Consider the following 22,949-nt stretch of genomic DNA (forward strand, 5'->3'; position numbering starts at 1 on the left):
CCAAAAAAATTATCAGGGGCTGGAGCACCTCTCCTATGAAGAAAGGCTGAGAGAGTTGGGGTTGATCAGCATGCAGAAGGGGAGGCTCCGGGGAGACTGTATTGTGACATTTCAGTACTTAAAGGGGACTTATAAGAAAGATGAGGACAAACTATTTAGCAGGGCCTGTTGTGATAGTACAAGGCGTAATGGTTTTAAACTGAAAGAGGATAGATTTAGACTAGATCTCAGGAAAAAGGTTTTCTTTTTATTATAAGTGTGGTGGAACACTGGAACAGGTTGCCAAGAGAGGTGGCTGATGCCCCATCCCTGGAAACATTCAAGGCCAGGTTGGACGGTGCTCTGAGCAACCTGATCCAGTTGAAGATGTCCCTGCTCCTTGCAGGGGGTTGGACTGGATGACCTTTAAAAGTCCCTTCCAATCCAAACTATTCAGTGATTCTGATTCTTGTAGCAAAAGTCAGAGTTATCAAGATAATGAAAAGCAACCAAGCCACGGGAGTCCATTTCTGTTCCCATTGCTGTAAGACTCATACCAGTGGCAGATTTGTCTCTCCTCCCAGCCCAAAATCCTTGGGAGGACTGGATTTGTGCTCTGAAACTGCTCTTTACCTACTGCAGGAAAATGGCTCACTTACAAGGGACAAGATCTTCAGGCAGGACAGAGGGCCAGGGATTTTAAAGCCCTTGCAGGACAAAATACTGGAGGGGATGGCATCAAGTGGCTTTTAAGCAGGTGTCTCTGCAGAGGCTTCTTCATTTCCAGCAAACCAGACAGACAAGTCATGAGAACTTCTTAGGAAAACCTATGAGCAAGAAGCATCATACCTTGCTATGTGTTTGTACAGCCGTTATCACAAAGCGTTTGGCTGCTGCCACCCCACAATTAAATCAGGGGTGAAATCCACTCTGCCTGATTTCACTGTCATTAGCTGCCTCCATGGCTATACCACCATGTTGGGTGGCAATGCTTCAAAAGTTGCCTTGTTTTGCTCAGGATAATGTTCTACCAGGTGGCTGGAACAGTCTCACCTCTTGCTGCTGTTCAAAGGAGAGTCCCGTTGCTCAAGTTAAACTGCCCATTTCCACATCCTCCCTGGTCCCATGTCATATGCTTCTTAGGTGCATCATGAAGCCAGCTAGATCAGCCCACCTAGCCCAACAGCTAGTCTTCTGCCAGCTTAGTGAGCTAAACTGGCTGGGTGAAGAGACACACTGTTGGAGCCAAGGTAGCCTAAGCAGTGAGAGCAGATCCTGGAAAGGATGAAAGGAGAAGAGAGGATGTTCATAGTGGTGAGCCATCAGGGTGGCTCAATCTCCTCTAACTTGGTCATCATCCCTACCTGATGCCCTTCTGTCCACTGTGCTGTGGCTCATTCAGTCAGTGACAGGGTGGATCAGGAGATTAAGTGAAGTGATGGGGAGGTTTTTTTTTTCTCTTTTTTCCCTTGGGATAGAATCATAGAAACATAGAATCATAGAATGGTTAGGGTTGGAAGGAACCTTCAAAGGTCATCTAGACCAACCCCCCTGCAAGGACCAGGGACATCCCTGACTAGATCAGGTTGCTCAGAGCCTCATCCAGCCTGGCCTTGAACATCTCCAGGGATGGGGCTTCCACCACTTTTCTGGGCAACCTGTTCCAGTGTTCTATAACTCACATTGTAAAAAATTTTTTCCTAATTTCCAATCTAAATCTACCTCCCTCTGTTTTAAAAACATTACTCCTTGTCCTATTGCAACAGGCCCTACTAAATAGCCTCTCCCCATCATTCTTGTAGGCCCCCTTGAGGTAATGGAAGACCGCTATCAGGTCTCCCTGGAGCCTTCTCTTCTCCAGGCTGAACAGCCCCAACTCTCTCAGCCTGTCCTCATAAGAGAGGTGCTCCAGCCCTTTTATCATCTTCGTGGCCCTCCTCTGGACCTTCTCCAACTGGTCCATGTCCTTCTTATGTTGGGGACTCCAGAACTGGACACAGTACTCCAGGTGGGGTCTCACCAGGGCAGAGTAGAGGGGGAGAATCACCTCCCTCGACCTGCTGGCCACGCTTCTCTTGATGCAGCCCAGAATGCGGTTGGCCTTCTGGGCCGCAAGGGCACATTGCGGGTTCATGTTAAGCTTCTCATCCACCAGCACTCCCTGATCGGTGCACAGCTATAGGAAGAGCTGTGTGGGCAGACACAACAGCATAGGAAGAGGCAAGGCAGGGATTGCCTAACCCATCTCTACTGTTAAAAAATATTCACTACATTGGAGCCTCAGGGACCAGACTGGAACCTAAATTTTCACTTTCTGAGAGGGTAGATCTCTTCAAGCAAGCGCTGATGTTTCCTGTGGAGTCAACAAAAAATGAAAAAGCTTTTGGAGGCTTCCAGGTCCTGTTCCTTTAGGTTTAGATGCCTACGCGAGGTGGATTGAGGTTTGCACAGTAAACAGCAAGCCACAGTAGTGGCATTTTTGAGGTATGCATGATCATGTAACTTCCAAATGGTGGCAGTAAATACAGCCTTGCTTCCCAGTATGCCTACATGAATGTGGATGTGCAGCTGGTTGCCTTTAGCTGAGCCCACTGTGGAGTTTTGGAACCCTTATGGACTGCATGCACCACTGTGTGTCCAGATGCCTGCCATGGCCACAAATATTTAACCCCATGTGGCCAAACACCCTGAGGTATGATCCAACAGATACATCCATTTCCACTGAATGCCTGGATATGTATCTTGTCTTAGCTGTTCTGGCTCTAAAAATACATAATATGCCTCCAAAATACAGCTGCAACTGCATCAAAAGTTTATTTAAACCGGTCATGATTTCCTCAGGCCATTTGCAGTATTACTGGGATGTCCCACTGAAAGTCAGACCTTTTCTGTACACAGATGCCATCCTCATTGCCTGTCCCCTGACTAGTTACGGATTCAGAGTAATTATTTTGATATTACCCATGTCCATTCTGTTTATTCCTCCTGGATTATCCATAACAAGAGGTTATAAACACTGTGCCTGGAATAACACACGGTTTCGCTTCCGTAGCCTTGCTGCGTTTTGAGCATGGCTGGCGTTTACCAGGAGCATGGGTCTTTGCAAGATGGAGCCTTCTTTCCCGCAGTATATTGAGTGTGCGGGTTGTTGCCTTCTCCCTCTGGCCCTTCTGCCGACTCTCAGTGTGCCATCCCTCCATGCACCTCCCAGATGCTGGGTCTCAGCTCGGCTGCACCGTCGGATTCTGGCTCCCAACACCTGTAAGAAATTAAAGAGCACTGAAATACTCCCGGGTGCCGGTCGCTCATCGTACAGCCGCCACAAAAGCCCAAATTCCTTTCACATGAGAACACGGGAACATCTGCTTGCAATCATCTTTCTCTAGGCAGCGGGCCTGATTAAGCAGAAATGTGATTCTCCACACTTGGTCTGGAAAGCACTCGGCAAACTGCTGCAGCCGAGGGGCTGGAATTGGGGAGAGGCGGAATAAACACACCTTTCACACCCGGCATCCCCGGCAGTCCCGTGGCTCCCGCGCTCACAGCCTTGGTCGCTTCTTGCCCTGCTTGCAGGAGGCAAGGCATACTGAAATAAAGAGAAACTTGTTCCGTGGCAGGAAAAGTCATTTCTTCTAGCCAGGCATTTGGGAAGGAGACGGGAAGCATATTATTTTGAAGGTAAACTGATAAAATATTTGTTTGCTGGAGGAAGGGGAGGTATGTCGAAAACATGTCAGAGTTCGTAAGAAAAACTTATTGTGGCATCTTACTCTTGCTCTGACAGCAACTGCAGGGTGTCGTGAAGAAATGTTTTAGCCTTCAGCAGTCTGTAGCCTCGTGCAGGGTATTTTCCTTGCTGGAAGGATGCTCTTTGTCCGTCTGTGTATGCACGTGTGTGTGAATGTGCACTCTTGTAGCAGAGGAAATGGCTGAAAACATTAGAAGTGAGTGGACATAGAGGAATATTAGCAAAGTCTCTGGAACTGCTACTGTTTCTTTCTTAATATTTTCTTTATTGCAGCTGACCAGTGAGGAAACAACTAAAAATCACTGCTTTAATGAAAGCTGTAATTTGTAGCACGGATGCGTTATGGTTTACATACTTTTGTAGATCTGTCAGATTCCATTTCAGAACTTGCCTTTCATGCTGCTACATGAGAGGACCGAAAAAGTAATTTATAGGTGCAATTAAGAATGCCATGTTTGGGGAATACAGGGAAAGTATTTTTAATGAAAGCAAGCTTGACAATCGAGTGGCTCAGCTTCACTGGGATTCCTGAAGGCAGCGGCCGCAATATACTTTTAATCCTGAAATCTGCTCATCAGTTAATATGTTTGTAAAGGCTAGGTTGCACCCCACCCCTGCCCAAGACCTATTTTTTACCAGCTCATAGTCCAGATAACCTGAGGACTTAAGCCAGGTCTGCAGAAGGTACTTTATCGGCACAACCACGCAGCTGTAGCCACAGTGTCCCCAGGGCATGCGTGTCCCAGCCCAGCCGCAGCATCAGTTGGACTGGTGAAAATAGTCAGAAGTGACAACTCACCACGTCCCTGACTAACGCAGCGGTGCAGGAAAATGCTGTGCTGAAAGGCTGGGTAGGGGGACTTTGGTTACCTCAGCCTGCTTTGTGTTTGGTCTTGGAGGCACGCCGTTAAATTGGGCATGGACTTCTCCTAAACTCTTTCAACTGAACTCTTTCCAAGACCCACCAAGGGCTTGTTTTAGGCCAAGCTCTATTCTTGGCCTCAAACAAATGCTTAATAGAGAGGAGAGCTCTCCTGAATGAGTCTGACTCGGCGTTTTTAGGAATCTAGCTGGTTTAGGGAAGTTCTTCATATAAGGGTAGGGTGGAAGAAAATTGTCCTTTAACAAGTGCAGGGAATGGTGATGGACAGACACTGTTTTAATAAAAATTTGGCATGCAGGGGGTCTTTCATTTGTCTGCATGTTTGAACATTGCAATTTATTCATCTGCATTCAAGTACACATGTGGAATTTTACGGTGACAACAGAATGACCTATGCTACTGCATGAAGATTCAAAGGGAAACATCTGCCTTGAAAAAAACATTTATTTAGCACAGGCTGAAATACAGAAATGTTTGCATGCTGTATTTGGCTTGACTTACTACAGGCAAGACTTAATGATGTACAGAAGTGTTGTCTGAAAAAAACTGTGCAGGATCTGATATCTTCTGGGACTTCTCTCCTAAATGTTCGTTTGGATGTTGCGACATGCTGACACACTGTGATAAATCCATTTGGGTATTACGTAGAGGTCTCATACTCAATGCCTTTTTTGATTTTAATATGGCTTCATTCCCTGTGAATGCTAATGCGGATGTACAGAGATGAGAAGCTCTCCGATGACAGACACAGGGCTGTGCCAATGGCCTCTGAAAATATTGATGGCCAAGTGTGGTTACTGAGAAAAGATACTGAAGCCTTTGGAGCTGAAGAGTTAACAGAGCGTGGATCAAACCAGGATTTTCAGTTCTAGGCAGGATAAGCCCTTATGTCAGCCCGTCCCCATGGCAGTCAGCCAGTCTGATGGCTGGGTCTACATTGATGGGATTGCCAGTGATGGGAAAAAATGCATATCTCTGTTACTCTGCTTTGCGAAAGCTGTGCTTGTAGAGCGTTTTCTTACCACTCGCCACGCAGCTTTCATCCTCAGCAGGAGGCACAAGCACAACTCTTTTACTTTTGGAAGTAAATGTTATTTGTCAAAGCTTTACAGAATCAGGTCCCACTCTTGCCCCTTGATCTTTCCAATCTTTTACTCTACCACACTTTGTCTGCTGTGTCACTTACCTGCAGCCCCTCTGCTCCTTGTAGCACTTTCATCGGCCGTCGTCCTTTTTTTGGATATTGCCTGAAGCTACTGCTGTGCAATTGCTGGGAAAACAGTAACAGTTAGGTTGAAGGAAAGTTGGCTTCAGCTGACATTTTTGTATAAATTTGGAGCAATCAATTTCTTAGGGGATTTGTAAATGTACAAACTCTGTGCTACCACCTGTCTTTTCCTTCCTTTCACATCCGAGAGAGATGCATTGATTTTAAGGCTGGAAGGCATCACTGTGGGCTGACCACCTGCATAATTCAGATCCTCTGACATCCCTGTATAAACTTATATTTCAGGATCAAGAAGAGTACTTGTGACAGAGACTGTCTTTCAGCAAGAAAAAAAAATCTGCCCTTGATTAAGAAGGGCATAGTCCAAGACATAGTCAAAGACAATCCTTCTTAAGTTGTTCCAGCGTTGCCCAAGAAAAATGTCTTATACCTTCCACATGCTTGTTAACACCTATCTGGTATTTTTCCTCTGGAGTCAGACTCTGAGCCTGTTACACATCCAGTTAGGTTATAAGCACTCCAGAAGGGAGGCTGCTTCACTATCTGCACATGTACTGCCTGTGCACAGAATTCAAGTATTGGTAAACAAAATATACATGCAATGTACTGCTACGCAGAGAATGTGCTTGTATCTCTGAATAATATTCCAGATTTTTGTTGTTTATTTACATATAAGAGTTTAGTTCTCTGTGTGTGAGAGCTTATTTCAAATGAAAGTGTACGATGTTTAAGTGGAAACCAAGACAAATATGGGACAGAAACCTCTGATGAAATTAGAGGAAGTGGATATTGTCCGTAATGAAACCAAAATGAAGGTATTCTGTCAGCCTTTGTTTTACTTTGCTTGTTTTTTAGCCTAGCCTGGAGTTGTCTGTGTGCTTGCAGGGAAATCAATCTGTGCCTTGGGCAGCAGCTGTCTAGGGGAGACTGATTGATTGTTTCACATATTGGGACTGCAGGTTTGATGGGAACTGTATAGGAATGGTGACAGTAGTGGAGATTTGAGGGTTTTGGCTTCTTTACTAAAATATATACCTTACAACATATGCACCTTTTTCAGATAAAAAGAAAAAATCCTCTCTTGGCTGTGTATTTCTCTCCTCTCTCTGCTGTGCAGTTTTCTCCTTCCTCTCCAAGCATTTTTCTATAGCTTGTTTTAAACACAAAATAAATGAATAAGTCAAGCAACACTAGTACTATGGAAAAGCTTTTCCCTAGGCATATTTAGTAGCTTTGTAAGGATTTAGAGACTTGGTTATATTTGTATTGGGGTGGGGTTTTTTTTGTTTTGTTTTTGTTTTATTTTTCTTTAGTGTAGCACTATTTCTCATGGAATGAGAAAACCCAAACCACAAAAAATTCATATGAAATGATCGAGGTTAAAATGTTGACTTTGCTAAACCCAAGGACAAGCATTGCCTTTGAGTCAACAGGACCAGGATTCTTCTTGTCCAGCTGCCTAAAAATTGCTCAGCAGCGAGCCAGGCTACATCTCCGAAAAATGTGCTCCCACATCGAGTACTGCATGCTTCAAAGTATGACTGACCTGTGCATCCCCCAATTTTCTCTTCATTGAAAAAAAAAAGGCAACAAGCTTGCTATCTTACCTTTCTGATTAACAAGTGATTGCCAACAGCAAAATTATATCGCATGTCTCATGCTGTCCCTGTATCTGTGTTAACCAGCATGAAAAATAAAAATTTAAATGACCATCTTTAAGATGTTCCTAACCTGGTTATTACTTGAGTGAAAATAAATAATCTTATGCTACCGTGCATGCTCTCCTGCTCTATCATGCAGTCATTACTGTGCTTTGCTCATGCTGTTTCTGCAGGGTACAAGAAGTCCTCAAGGTTTGCCTGCGTGTTTACTCACTCCTGTATAGCTGAATGCTAACCTGGACACACAGAGGAGAGAAAGACATCAGTGTCACCAGAGCATCACTGTACAATTACCCTGCTCAGGTCCTCCTCAGCTCCAAATAGTGTTTAGCTCATACGTATTAGACTCATAGCCACTGCGTCATTACAAATAATTACCAGGTGAGAACACCTTTCTATTGTGGCCATTAGGCAGTAATATTACCTATTAAAGGCAGCCACCATCCTGTGCTTAGGAAGAGTGCGACAGCTCTGCAGTGCAGGGTGTGAAGAGATGTTAAACCAAGAAGATGGGTTTTAAAGCAAAAATCAACTGCAGTTTCATGGAAGAGGTCGTCCTCACTAAAAAGATGGAGTTGGATACAAAGGTTTGTAGCAGCAGATCTTGAGAAAGGAAGAGCTAAATACTTTTGTGTTGGTTTTGGTAGCAGTAATCTCACCGCACCTTGAAGACTTACAGCCTCAGAAGCAGATTAGCTTTCTAGTTAAACTGCATATCTGGTCTGGCCCAAAACCTAGTGATCTGGCCCAAAATGTGGCTGTCTTGCCCACCAGGACATTTCTGATGGCGAGGAAACAACGTGCTGGAGATGGATGGCAGCATATGAGCTCCTCAGTGCCTCAGCCATCCCCAATGGCAGGAGCTCCAAGGCATGAGAGCGATTATGCCAATGCCTAGAGGAGCTAGCAGAGACTTCAGTGGCCTGTCTACATGAGTAAACGTGGGCAGGTTATTCTGCCTGGGTGAAGGAGAGCCAGGATTGAGAAGTTGTGCAGCCCGATGAGCACAGACAGAGATAACCGGCCCTGCTGTGAGCTGAGTCAGGCCCTGTGCTGGGCTGTAGGATCAGCGCCCTGTGGCGTTCCCCTCCACCATCCCCCCAAACACAACCCTAGGAGGGCAAAGGGCCGGGGCCGAAATGCCTGCCTTTCCAGGGGAGCCATGTTTCTGTATCACGGCATTTTGCGAGATCCAGGTGTAATAGCGGCAGACCAGAGTTTAATCTTTCTGACATAAACGGGAATCCATAGGGCTCCTATGATTAAAAATACATATGTGCGTGAGCAGGATGGATGCCTAAATTATCTCAATAGGCAAAAAGATCTCCCCTCAAATTTCCACGCCCTGCAGCCATTGCGGTGCCAGCTTGGCACACGCGCTCTTCTAAGTTAAACACAGGTGGGTGCAGTGGGGTCTGACGTGGGAAGATTAAAGATGCCACCACCTCTTACTCAGCAGTGGCACGGGGAGACTTCAAAAAGTGCACTCTCCTGGAAACAAACCGATCTGTGGATCAGAAAGGAAAACCAACATCAAACGTGTGGAGGCAGAGGCTTGTTCACAGGCAGGGCACTGGTGAAACTGGAAAGCACAGGTATAAAGCAGAGCTAGGGCAAGCGGCCCCAAAGCAGATCAAGAGAGGTGTGAGGTCACACGTGATAACGTCAGGAAGACAAGCGAGGTTTCTTCTCCGATAACCTGAGAATCGAGCTCCGAGCTGGGAACCACCACCTGTTATTAAATCTCCCAAAGGCCTGTGTGCCACCTGAGGCCAGAGCAATAATCATCTGCCCTCTGCTGCCAGTGACTTTGCCATATTTTGACTGCTTGGGTGGCCGTTTTCCGCGCTGGGAGCCTACCTCAGGCAGGCTGGCGGTGCTGCTGAGGATTTCAGCCCATGCGATTCCCCCTTGCCCGAGAAGGCAGGCAGCGGAAAGCGGGTTGATTGCTTATGCTAAAAACTCCCAGCAGGCTCGAGGTCACGTTCCAGCTCCCATACATTGAACCAGGGGCTTCAAATTGAGCAAGGGGTGGCGGGAGCTGCCTGGGATGCACCCCTTTTCCATGAAAATGCACCCACTTTGCCTGATTTCAAGGGAAGGAAACAGTGGGTAGAGCTAACCCATCGCTGTCTCAAGCCCTTTGCTCCTCAGCAAGCAAACTTGTTCTACTAGTAAACTTCCCTATGCGGGCAGAAATCTGCTCTGGAGCATGCCAAAATTTAACAGGCATGCAGGTCATAGCTAAGGGGCCGTGAAGACACCGATTTGGCCTGCAGAGGCCTGTTTTAGGCATTGCTAAAGCCTCAAATGCAACACAGGAGGAGGAAGCGATGTGACAGGTGCTCAGGTGGGATGGTATCAGTGTGGACTCAGACCTCTCCTCTCTCCACAGTGCCCTGCACCTCAGCCAGTGCTTGCTGAGCATTGAATGAGCATGACCCCCAGCTGTTCCTCAGGGTGGTTAGACATACTGCCTGCCTCCAGCAAAATGGAGAAGTTCTGTTTCACCAGTTTCACCCTACTGTCACTTCTGGCCATACTCTCCTGCCACCTTCTTACTTGGCCCCAAAAACCACCTGCCACCATTACAGCTTACTCATCCTGAAGATAACTATCCCAGCAAGAGTGAACTGGGTCTGCTGTTTTAGCAAACTGGATTGGCTCCACGAAGTACTAGAGCCAATGTTGGTAAAAGAGGTGAGGACCAGGCAGAAGAAGGCAGAGAGGCTTCCCCCACTTGGTGGTAGCAAGCCACCATATTAACTGAAGCTCTTAAGGGTAAGGCAGCTACCTCGGAAAGAACAACCAGGTTTCCAGCCACCCTCCAGCTTGTGTTGGATTCATCATAAGGTGCTGAACTGTGTGTTGGAAAAGCTGGCTCCTCTGGCGACGCTCTTTACAAAGGAGGAGACTCCGTGCACTGTCCTGCAAAGGCGTTTAGGGCTGCAGGTGGCAAGAGGAGGCATCTTCCTCCAGCTGTGATGAAGGTGCTGAAGTGCCTGAAGGTGGCTGGGCTTGCAAGAAACTCCCCTTACAGCTTCTCCTCTCACAGTTGCTAAAAGGATGGTGCTGTGTCCCCTAAGCCAGCTTTCTGGTGAAACATGAGGGAGGAAGGAATGATCTCATGAGGATGATTTGGTTGGGGGTTTAGGAAGATGGGAAAACCCTGGAGGCCAGGACAGGGCAGCTGGTGGTGGTGTGGGACACTCTTCAGGGAAGGGCTTGATCACCGTGAATAGTGCACGGGCACTGGCAACATGATGTAGCACAATGTCAGATCGCTTTTTTTAATTAAATGGGCATCACAAACCACATGCATAAGCCCAGAGTTTGGGGGAAAGAACAGAAATGTGTCCAAACCATTAAAACAGCAATGTGTAGGAAGAGGGATGCTAAAATCAAACTGCTAAAATTAAGATTTTTAAGACTTTTTACTAATCTTTGAGTATTTGCAGCCCATTTTTTTTTTTTTGTTTTTTTTTGTTGGTTTTTTTTGTGGTTTTTTTTTTTAATTGTGCGTGCATTCTGGATATGAATAATAAAACAAGGGAGTGAAAACAAGTCAAAAATAGCTCAGAAATAAGAGTTCAGAGAAAATGGTTCAAAGCATAAAAAGAAGAGTCCCGAGAGACAGCAGTGAAAGAAAGAATGACTGGAATGAAATCAGGCTGTGGTAAAAACACAAGTTTCAGTGTACTACAGTCTTTCTCCTTCTCCCTTCCTGTCAGACCTGACTCGCAGAGCTGCCATCTATTTCCAAGTTTATCCAAAAATTTACTGGAGGCAGTGGAAGAGAAAACTGAGAAGAATTTGTTAGAGAAATTTCTTACTTCTCTGTGAAAAGGAAGCAGCTGTGATCAGACAATGCTGCCGAACTAACCTGCTTCTCACTGTGCTTGTCATGAGAGCAAGAAGGTTAATTCTGTAGTGAGGGCAGCGAAGTACTGTTGGTTAGTGAAGGGAGGAGGATGGACAGACCAACAGAAACTATTTCTTATCTGACGGGGTCAGCCAGAAGCTGCAAAAAATATCAGCAGCACCCAAGCACAGGGGGAAAAAAAAAAAAGAAAGACTGTATTTTAAGCTATTTTCTCCGGAAAAAAAAAATAAACTCTAATATTATTAATAACAGGGACCAAAGTAATGGTGCAACCAGTTGAGAGGCAATGGATGAAATGTGTCCTAAACCATGTCTTGAGGCCAACGAGACATACAGCCAGCAACAAATAAACTTTCCCTAAAGAGAAGGTGTTTGTCCCAGGACTTGGGACTGGTCCTATCACTATCTGGAGGACTCTGGAGCAGTGGAAGAAATAGTATGAAACTCAAAATGTTTTGGAAAGAACTGACTGGGGACTTAAATGTTCTTCCTTCTGTTTGGAAGGAAAACACGACTCCTGCGGTTTTCTTGGAACAGGCTGCAGAAAAAAATCTGGAGTGCCAAGTGCCTCTGTCCTAAGGCTAGCGACCAGGGAAATACGGACGGGAGATTTTGTAAAAACCTCATTAACAGAAAATAATCATTTTCTGGGTGTTGGGAACACTGTTAAATGCTGCCATGGTCTTGATCAAATGAGTCGTTTTAGTGGATCATTAAAATCTTCATGGTGCTTCTTTGCAAAAAATGAAGTGTCATCTCCTGCAATCCCTGGCCAATTTCCTACTTCTCTATTTACCTACTAAGTTAGTAAGCTGGTGCTAGGTCTCAGTATTTTATCATAAGTCTTTTGTATTTGGTGTTTTTTTTTTCCTTGAAAATCCAGCTTTAGGAGTCCTGTGATTATATAAGCATTTAATCTACACTATCTTTAAAAACATTATTATGTTGAGACGCTTGAAAACATGAAGCCTAATAAAAGAAGAAAGAAAGAAACCGAGATAAATATTTTAATACAATTTTTTATGCTTTTAATTTCTGAATATCCTTGAATGGCCATTACTGATGCTGTCTCTTGCCTTTTACTGAATACAACACAGTTCTCTCAACAGCTACTGTGATGAGATGCAAAAGCAGAGGTGTCTCTCTGCTATTCAGGAATCTCTCTGTACTTAATTCTAGGCAAAAAGTACAATAATAATTTTAAAAAATCAAATACTTAAAAATTCATTGATGTTTCAAGGCAGAGATTTTCCCCCTGTTCAGGTCAGATTAGTTAAGCAGCCACACTTGCCCATGCCACTTTAGGTAGTTTTAGAAGCCACTGGGTTTAAACCCACTACGCGTAAACTCAGAGATCATACAGGCAAAACGGGGTCACCAAACATGCAGAAGGTTGCAGAACTGTTTAAAAAATCAGCTAGAATTTTATCTGCTTACCCCAAAAAGCATACATGAAGTCCTGCAGGCTCCAAACACAACGCTGGCTAGCAGTGGGCACAGCGATCAGTATTTCTCTGGCTCCAGAGAGCATCTAGCCCGGCTCTTGCCCATTGTTGCTCAAGGTCAGGCTCAGCATGGCTTTCTGTTGGATTGCTCCCAGATTTCTGCCTCAACATGCAGGCTTGCAAGACCATAGACCAGCCTCGTGCTGGAGAAGCAGCAAACCCCACCAGCTCCCTCCTACCATGGACATCCCTCCGATTAGCAGTCCCCATTACACCAAGGGGCTTGGTGGAGTTTTACACTGTGTGTGAAAGTGGCACTGCTCACCGCTCCTGATCCCAGAGCTGTCTGGGGAACAGGCCTGCTGATGACGTTGATTAACGTCTTTCAATAGGGTTTGAAACCAAGAGTTTACCATTGTCAGTTGTGGTGATGAAAGACATTTAACCAAGTGACATCATTAGCGGGGGCTTGCTTAGCTGGAGCCCTTGGGGATGCTGCACAGCTGTGCCAGTGGAGAGCACCCTGAATTGACCTGCCAGCAAGGGCAACCCAAGCACTAAGACAAGTCTTAAACTTCATGATGAAGAAAGGGATTTTTTAAAGACAGTGATGATTTTAGATCCCTTAAAAAACCCCTGTCAAAGGTTTTAGCAAAAGTGGTTTCGATATGATATTGTAAAAGCAAAACTTAACAAAGTTTGATGGCAAGGTTCATTCTATTAATTACTTTGTGAAAAAAAACATACAAAGGAAACTTGAGTTACCCTCGAGTTAGAATCATTCACAGAAAGACCAGAGATGGCAAAGGATAAGGAGGACCCCCTCCCCCCATTGAGTCACGAGGTTCAGAATGGACCCCCTTGCTTTCTAAACTTCTGAGAGAGGCATCTAGGTGCAGCTCGATCCAGACGTAGTCAACAATTTCTATTTAAAGGATTATATAGGTAAAGCTGATATAACGTTTTGTTTGCATCAATTCATCATGCAATCAAAGTTACCAAGGCAAAATCAAAGTTACCATACTACAGGGTTATGCGTTATATTGGCCACTTACCAAGGATCTGCCATTAGTAAAAGGTCTCTCTGCACTGCTTTAGTCTGTAAAACAATCTGGAACAGAAATAAAGATTGCCTCTGGAAAAACACCAGTCATCTTTCACGACTGCCTTTGAAAAGAAGTGGTGTTATATTTTTACACAATTTTTTTACTTTATGTCAAAAGCTTCTGTTCCCTGAACCGAGAAACTGACCTCTTCTGGGAGGATACTGCATTCAGTTTAACCCAGAGCATTATATTCTTCTGTCAATCATTTCTGCCACCACCACAGCAAGGATTTTCTAAAATTGCACTTGAGTCAATCCATTCTCTGGGTTTCACCAGGTAGCATTTTATCCCCATGGTTTCTTGAGTCATCGTGATATATTTGGTATCCAGAGGAGGTTTTGTGCTTTGTGTTGCTTTAGCCCAGAGACACCAAGTACCTGAAGTTCTGCAGAGCCCCAGCTCCCATGCAAGGCTTGAACAAAAAAGCTGAACAAAACACCCTTTGCCGTTACGAATATAGCAGCAGACCTTAAATATTCATGAGTTATCACTCTGGTTTTATACATTATCTACATCATGGCTGTTTCATGTAGTTTTACATATGTACATTTCTATCCCTTCTAGCTATATCCTGCAACTAGCTATCCAAAAACCTCAGGTGATTTTAGCCAAGAGGCTGTCAGCGTTAAGCTTGTGAAAAGGCACATTGATGCTGAAGAACGGACATTTGCTCCAACACATGGCATTTAAGAGTGCTGACTCTGGAAACATAGAGCTATAAGGAAAAAAAAAAACCACTCAAAAGCAGTGATGGAAAAGAGAGACTAATTTTGGTTCCCAGTTACACTGGAGTTGAATTGGGACGCCGGTCTTCTTATGGGAGTACTTCCATCGTAGGGGTCTGGAAGATGCTACTCCGTTGCACTCTGCCGCTCCGAAGCCTCAGCTCCTGCAGAGAGCAAGGGGTACTTTGGCTGGAGCAACAACATCCCTTCTTCATGCTGCTGCCATTTCAGCTGGGATGAGCAGAGAGTCCTGAGCGTTCGTCTGAGGGCAGCTGGGGATGGAGAGAGGCAGGGGAAAGGCTTTGAGTGCAGCTTCAAGTCCTTTTTTCAGGAGGGGAAAGATGCGTGGGACAATCAGGGGTGGTTGCCTGAAGCAACATTCAGGCTGGGGCTGGGGAACCACTGCGGGACCAGCCCGTGCTGATGCTGCTTCTGCATTTTTATGGTAAGTGGTAAAGCCAGCTGCAGGGGCTTGTCCAACCTGCACAATTAGCCGTGCCTGAAACAGCACTGACAGGCCCCACATCTCGTCACAGGGAGCTGCCGCACCACTGCACGGTCCCCTTGCCAGGCACACGTGTGGGTGTACGTACAGACATACGTATTCAATATAAGCATTTATATACCATTACAATATATACTTTGTGTGTGTATCTATTCATCTGCAACCAATCTGGAAACAATCCTTGGCGCAGGGAGCTGAGGCCCCGGCGCTTGCCAGGTTTCTCACAAGTAGGTTGCAGAGAGAGCCCAGCTCTCCCTCGCTGACCCTCGCCTCCCGCTAAATCCCCCCTCTGTGCTCCTCCTCGCTGCACCCTGGCACAGCTTCAGCTGGAGACCGGAGGCCAGTGGCGGTGTCCGGAGTGGCGTGGGTCTTTGCAGCGAGGGGAGAGAGAGGTTTGTGTCCCAGGACAGGGGTTTTGCTGGGCTTCACTGGACGTGTTTCTGGCATTTGCAGGGGAGGGAGCGGAGAGAAGCTGGGTTCACCAAGGAGAGCTTAAACCTGAATTTGGGAAAGGCAGCCTAAGTTTGGGCACCGTTACAGTTATGATCCTGCTGAGCAAGGACTTTCGGTTTGTGAGTTGGGCTTTTGGTCCCTGAGTTCTTCCTAGAAATGAAACCTGTCTATAAGGAGAGAAAGAAATCGGAATTATTTTTTAATTCTGATCAGTTAAAATGCATTGCAGTTTTCTGTGGACTTGGGGTGTGGTGGGAAGGAGAGAGAAAAAACCTTGAATTGAGTAATTTTTGCTTTTTTTTCTGATTCGTTTTCCCACCCAGACACGCTCCCATCTAGGCGTGCCCCTTCCCTTCCCTCCCCTCCACTCCGGCTCCATCCTCATTCTCCTCTCTGTCTCCTCCCGCCCAGGTGGGTCACAGCCCCCTCTGGCCCTGTCCGTGCCATGCCGCCTTGCCCCCGTGGGTCCGCCTTCCTCCTCCTCTTCCTCCTCCTCCTCCTCCCGCTGCTCTGCGCGGCACCCGGTGAGTAAGATCCTGCGCCCGGGGTGCGGGACCCGAGGTGCTGGGTGCGAGGTCGGAAAACGCAGCCCCGCGCATCCTGGGGAGCGGGACAAAGCCTTCCCCTGGCATCACATGTGGGTGAAGGCTCTCGGTCACTCCCAAAGCTTGGGCAAGTTGAGCATCCCTGCTCCTTGCAGGGCGGTTGGACTAGATGGCCTTTAAAGGTCCCTTCCAACCCAAACCATTCTGTGATTCTATGATCTTTTTTAAAGAGTTCATTTTCTAGTGAGGAAAGTGTTTTGGAGCGGCCAAGCGCTTGCGAGTCTCCTGCTGCGCTGCTGGGCTGTGGGTGAAAGCTGTGGATTCCTTCTGGGAACGGGCTTCAGCAAGGAAACAGCCTTGGTGTGCACTGGGACAGGCTGTGGGGAAAAAATTTGAAGTAGCCCGGTGGTTAACGTGTCCCTTGCTCTGTGACGAGGATTTTCCAGGTTTATGATGCTGCCCTGGTCGCTGTGTCACAGTACTGGCATCAGCTGCCATCTTCTGCTGCAAAATATTATAATTTAATTGGCAAAGAAGCCCAGCATTGGGGTTGCCTTGCTGAGAAGAGCTGGGGAGAGGATGCTGGCGTGTCCAAAGCTTCCCAGCAGCGTATGTTGCGCTCGAGCACGGAAATGGGAGTAGAGGGAGACACTAGTAGAGACATGCTGCAGGGTTTTGCCTGGTGGTCTGGAGCTATGACAAAAGTGTTTTCAGTATTTTTCAAGATGCAATCTTCTTTCTGTTGTTATTTCCTTCTTAGTAAATGTATGTGTTTTGTTTTTACTTCTCTAGATGTTTCAAAGGGAAATAAACTTAAACTGATGCTTCAAAAACGAGAAGGTAAGTAAAGAAACAGCGAAGTGCTTTCCCTTACTTTTCCTTCAAGTCAGTTGCTATCGGTCAGAGCTGCCAGTGCCGTGTCGCTCCCTCCCCAGCTCCAGGAGGGCAGACAGAGGAGCCGTGTCCAAGCACTTGGTCCGAAGCTGGTAGCGCACAGCCGGACTAAAACCTCCTGCGCGCACGGGGCCTGTGCCTGCACGTCTGTTTGGGACTTGGTACTGGCAAGGCTGAAGGCTTTGCTTCTCACAGACCCCTCTGAAAACCAGGGTTCACGGCCTCAGGCGGTTTTGCTCTGCGTGGTCTATAACACATACCTTTGCCACTTCTGCCACGAACACAGACTGAAATTTATCTAATTTATTCTGGGAAGTCACAAGCTTTTCCAAGGAATTATAACGCATGGAAATAGCGCTGGCTTAGGTGCAGAGGAGAAAATGTGCAAACCAAGCTTGCTGGCGATGCCTTGACTTGTTCTCTTTGTCCTCTTGGCCCCATATGTGCTTCCTTTTTGGAAGGCTGCTCTCTCCATGGAGAAATGATGGCCCAGCGCCCAGCGGGCAGACGCACCAAATGGCTCGCTGGTTGACATACGGGGATGGAAATGGAGCTGGCTGGGGACAAGCAGCACTGCAGCAGGTGGAGGGCAGGCTGAAACACCCCACAAGTTTTGGTTGCCTCCCCTCAGACTGCTCTATGGCTGAGGCAAAGACTTTACACCCTCCACAGACGGGACTCCCCATTTCTGCAAGCCTGCGTAACTTCTTGCTGGGTTTTTCCTGGCATTGCCCACCACCTCTTGCCAGCCCTAAAATGTGTGCCCCATCCACGGCTGTTTTCCTTGCATGTGGGTTCCCTACCTCACCCCGCTGTAGTGCTTGCGTGAGGACAGGGGTGATCACCTGCAACAGCCGTCCTCCCTGCGCCCCAGCAGCACTCAGCTTGTTTGCTTAGGTCCTCTGGTGGGAGGAACCGCCTAGGAGAAGGCTTCTTGACAGACAAGACGGCCTAGTCCAGGAAGAACTGCAAAGCCTTGAATTGATGATGGTGGGAGTATGCAGCACCGTAATTCCAGCCTCACTCCCCTTTTCCAGTTCCTGCGACAACTCAGCTATAGTTTCTACCTCTTGAATCTCCTTCCCGCTGCAGTCCTTCATCTCTCCCTGTGAGTCTGCCCAGCTCCCACTTCAATGGTTTTCACATCTCCACCTGACATCCACTTCTGCCCCAACCTCTTCCCTCGCATCCTGCGAAAAGCCTCATCCACACCCATGTTCCTGGTCTCTCCCTCATCCTCCGAAGCCAAGACTGCCTGTCTCTCAGGCACGGAGCAGGCTGGGCAGCACGTCTGGGTCTGGCAGGTCGAGGCCGTTCCCCTGCATCCACCAAGCTGGGTGCTACAAAACCCTGACAAGGCTTTTATTTTCAGGTGTACATGGCATTTAGTAGCACTCATTATTTAAAAGCTAAATTTTTACACAACAGGTTAAAAAAAAAAAAATCTATCTTTTTATGTGTCGTAGTTCAGCCCCGATCGGGACCAGACTACACAGTCTCTCTCTCGCTCCCCCCACCCTCCGAGAGAATAGGGGGAGATGATATAAGAAAAACGGCTCAAGGTTTGAGATAAGGACAGGGAGAAATCCTTAAAGTTACCATCACGGGCAAAACAGACTCAACTTGGGGAAAACTATTCATTTATTTCTAAAATTAGCAGGAGAATGAGACAGGGAACAAGATAACCTCCCCCCACCCCTCCCTCTTCCCGGGCTTAACACTATCTCTACTACCTTCCCCTCCCGAGCGGCACGGGGGGGGGGGGAAAGGGAATGGGGGTCGCGGTCAGTTCATCACGCATTGTTTTACGCCGCTGTATCATCGTCGGGGGAAGAACTCCTCGCATTCCTCCTCTGCTCCAGCGTGGGGTCCCTCCCACGGGCCACAGTCCTTCGTGAAACTGCTCCGGCGTGGGTCATCTCTTCCACGGGGTGCAGTCCCTCTAGAACAGCTGCCCCAGCAGGCCCTCCACGGGCCACAGGCTCCTTCAGGCCTCCACCTGCTCCGGCGTGGGGTCCTCCACGGGCTGCAGGTGGATCTCTGCCCCTCCGTGGACCTCCATGGGCTGCAGGGGGACAACCCGCTCCACCATGGTCTTCACCACGAGTTGCAGAGGAATCTTGGCCAGAAGCCGTATTACTCCTCCCCCTCCTTCTTCACTGACCTTGGCGTCTGCAGCCGTTCCTCACAACAGGCTGGTAGATGCCTCTCAGGATCCTTTTTACATCTTATTCACTTCTCATCTCCTCTCCACTTCTTGCAGCCAGGCTGGGCCGAGTTGGGCCCAGTCGGCTGCCCGGTGGGAGGCCAGAGGGTGAGGCCTGCAAGGCCCATGAGGCTCGCGCCTCCCCCTCTCTGCCCCCCGCTCAGCTGCTTCACATCTTCTCCTCCTCTTTTTCCTGTTTTCCCCTACTTAAATACGTTATCGCAGAGGCGTTATCACGGGACATTCTGCTACCAATTGGCTCGGCCTTGGCCAGCAGCAGGTCCGCCGTAGGCCCGGCCGAGTCCACTGAACAAAGGGGAGCGACTTCTAGCAGTTTCCTACAGAAGCTACCACCTTAGGCCCCCCCTCACTAACAAAACCAGAACATTATGTGTGCCTTCCATCACCCTAATAAGTTAGCAGTGTTTCTGCAGCTTCTTCAGGCTTTTTAACTTCACCTCTCATCTTCTCTCCCATTGTGGCAACAGCAGCAGGCAGAGGCCAGTCTCCTGTTCTGTCCTCAAAGCGCAACACAGTGTGTGTAAGCTCTTTCAGTTTGGGTTTATTTATTTAAATTCCTTACTTAGCTTATGTCTTTGAGCTTAGAACAGCTTTTATAAAATGCAAGAGAATGAGGGTAGCTAGGAAATCCTATTACAGTGACGATTCCTGGGTTTATTACTGTTACCGCTGTGACACGCATCGCGCCACCGAGCACAAAGGTGACGGCGAGATGCGAGGAGTGTTTTCTGACTCGTTGCAAGCAGTATGCTTCAGGCTGACTAACTGTTTCCTGGCGTGCCTTCTGGGGGGCAATTAATTTCAGCCCCTGCCGCCACGAAGCCAGAGGTGTCTGTGAAAGAGACGGCAGCCAAGGAGTTCCTCAGCAGCTTGAGACGCCAGAGGCGCCAGCTGTGGGACAGGAGCCAGCCCGACGTGCAGCAGTGGTACCAGCAGTTCCTGTATCTGGGATTCGACGAGGCGGTGAGTGCAAGGCTTCCGAGAGCGGCTAGGGCTTCGGCTTCTGCGGCTGAGAGCACGAACGCGCAGCCACGGGGCTGCCCAGAGAGAAGCTGCCCCGTTTCTGTTCACAGACACTGCGATTTCTTTTTTTAAAAAATGTTAGCAAATATTGCACAGAAGTATAAGCTCCATATTTGTTAGAGATTTCTGCATTACTTTGTTAATAAATGACATTAAGATCTTGCATGGAGCTCTTGCCCGCTGCTGAACGTAAGCCTAACAAATTGCAGCCAGCCAAAGTTTGCTTTGAGAAATAGGTGACCAAACCCAAAGCAATCAATTGTATTTCAGGAAATTAATTTGGCAGCCTCAACCTAATCAATCTGCTTTTTAACCTGCTGAGAAACCCACGCCAAGCTGGCCATGATCAGCGTTCCACAATTAAATTGCACTAACGTTACGTACCTAATGCACGCGTGTGCCTCCATGATGCGGGCGCAGCTCCTGACCATCACGAGCACCGGCAGCTGTGCCTCGACGCTGAACGTGAAAGGAAAACCATTTGATAGCATGCAGCCAGCCTCACTTCAAAGGAGAAGGATAGATTTAAAAAAAAAAAAAAAAGTTAATTTATAAAAACACTGGAGTGGGATCTGGAGTTCGCAGCTCTGCTCAAAGCTCTGCTAAATAGATGCTGAAATAGGGTAAAAAATGTGCTTTTAGTCGCAGACCCACATGCAGAATAATTTCTACGTTAATAAGCAGTAAAAATAGTTATAGATGGTGAATTCTTGGCTTGTGTCAGCTGCATGAATACATTTAATGAGATTGCATTGGCACAGGCAAGCTGGAGGACATTTTGGACCTTCATGCTGTGTGGATTGCTTAGAAGATGAATGCACTCATTTTCAAAGCTGGAACAATTAAAAAAAATAATCCTTTGCTTGGACTGAAAGAATGAAGGATACATTTTTTTCGTTGCTCCAGGATATTATGCAGATAAAAATGACTTTTTAACAGCATGGCTATATCCCCCTCCCTCCCTGCTGACAGCAATAGGAAAAATAGGAAAAGTGGTTTTACGCTTCAGAAACTGAAGACCGGGGGCAAATACTAGGAGGTAACGAGGACAAACCATGCAGATAAAATGAATTCTCCTCTGAGTTCCTGTGTGCATTTTAAAAAACTGAAATGAGGCCTGTTGTGGGATACAATGAGTCCACTTAGTAGGTTTTCTTGAGTATTAAGACACAGTTTTAACAATGAAATAACTGTTTGTTCCAGCAAAGGACTTGGGCCATACTTACCCATTGTGTATTTTGCAAAACCTTTTTTTTTTTTCCAAATCTCAGCCAAAAATTTTTCCAAAGAGTCATTCAGATGGAAAGGCTTTGACTTGGCAAGTATTTGATATCCTTGCACACTGTTGTTCCTCTGCCGTTGTGAGCAGAATTGAACTGCTTACTGCATTTCCATAGCTAGAAGGATGTCCTGTACGTTCGTTTTTACCCATGCAACGTGAGAACAGCAAGATCACAGGCATGAAGTGGAAGCCAGTTGCACCCACCTTGACTTAGGGACATCAGAGCAGCGAGAAGCAAACCTTTAGATTTTTAAGTACAAAACATTGAAGTGCTTTTATAGTCCACCACTGAAAAGGTAATAGAAATATTAAAGGAACTGAAGTGTGTGTTTCAGTTGCAGGCACTCTCGGTTTAAGCGCTTTACGGTGGGCAGACGGCTGGGGGTGGGTCCGGGGTGGGGCTGGGCAGGACAATTCCTGCACTTGGGGTCCTGATAATCCCATGGAGAAGGTAGGTGCAAGTCACAACACCCCTTAGATTCAAGGACTTAATTTTGAGAAATACGCACAGGATCTGCATTTCTGAAAAGAGACAAAAGGTACCTCTTGTTTCACTCCCTTTGTTGTAAACTTTCAGGCTTGGAAAGCAAGAATTTTCTTTTTTTTTGGCAGAAATTTGAAGATGACATCTCCTACTGGACAAGCTTAGGGCGTTCTCGTAATGAATACTATGGTGGATACTACCAACATCACTATGACGAAGATGCACCGATTGGCCCACAAAATCCACACACCTTCAGGCACGGAGCAGGTGTCAACTACGATGATTACTAACGGTGTTTATCCTACTATAGCTGGTGCCTATAGGGCTGCGCTGGGCGAGGCCAAGTCCTCCCTCGGTCAGAACGACCCTGCTTTCCTTCTAGCCATGTAAAACAAGCAAGAGCAAAGGAACTACCAGACTTCAAAGAAAGCAACATGACCTTTTTTAATTATTGTTACTTTGTAGTACACTATATATAAAGTGTTATAGAAATAAAGCTTTTTTGATAAAATAAACAGGTTGCCATTATTTAGTAGAGTTTGTAACGGCAAGTTTCATTCCAATTGTATTACTAGAGATTCCTTTTTAACGAGCTTTTGCATTTGCTTTCCTACAATCAATTGCAAAATTATATTGTATCATCTAGTTTGGCATCTAGAATACATAATCTAAGCCAATACATTTCAGATGTGCCTGCTCATTCCAATTTGAGTCCACAAATCCAATTATTCTTGGGGGAAAAGTAAAAAAAAGCACATTCCTCTCAATTGAAGTGCTGCCTTGTTGCCTTCTCTGCCGTTTCCACACCCACTGTGCCCAGCCCTCCACACTTGCGTGATACAGCACTTCTACAACTCCTGTTGGGGTAAGGACGCAGA

At 46.7% G+C, this 22,949-nt stretch overlaps 1 protein-coding gene across 1 annotated transcript; it reads left to right on the forward strand.

Annotated features, from left to right (window-relative positions):
* Positions 1-3,428: 3,428 nt before the first annotated feature.
* Positions 3,429-22,599, forward strand: ECRG4 (ECRG4 augurin precursor). The gene is made up of 5 exons (XM_086769721.1): positions 3,429-3,657; positions 16,028-16,140; positions 16,954-17,001; positions 20,088-20,245; positions 22,200-22,599. The coding sequence occupies exons 2-5, from the start codon at positions 16,062-16,064 to the stop codon at positions 22,359-22,361; spliced, it is 447 nt and encodes a 148-aa protein (XP_086625847.1). The 5' UTR covers positions 3,429-3,657; positions 16,028-16,061; the 3' UTR covers positions 22,362-22,599.
* Positions 22,600-22,949: the final 350 nt, after the last annotated feature.

This window comes from Chlamydotis macqueenii, chromosome 1 (genome assembly GCF_036417535.1).
Source record: "Chlamydotis macqueenii isolate bChlMac1 chromosome 1, bChlMac1.mat, whole genome shotgun sequence".
Taxonomy (NCBI): Eukaryota; Metazoa; Chordata; class Aves; order Otidiformes; family Otididae; genus Chlamydotis; species Chlamydotis macqueenii.

Bases quoted from the DNA above. Each gene is read 5' to 3' on its own strand.
- ECRG4 (XM_086769721.1), top strand. From the start codon at position 16,062: ATGCCGCCTTGCCCCCGTGGGTCCGCCTTCCTCCTCCTCTTCCTCCTC. The intron at 17,002-20,087 runs GTAAGTAAAGAA...AATTAATTTCAG, and splicing joins GATGCTTCAAAAACGAGAAG to CCCCTGCCGCCACGAAGCCA. The intron at 20,246-22,199 runs GTGAGTGCAAGG...TTTTTTTGGCAG, and splicing joins ATCTGGGATTCGACGAGGCG to AAATTTGAAGATGACATCTC.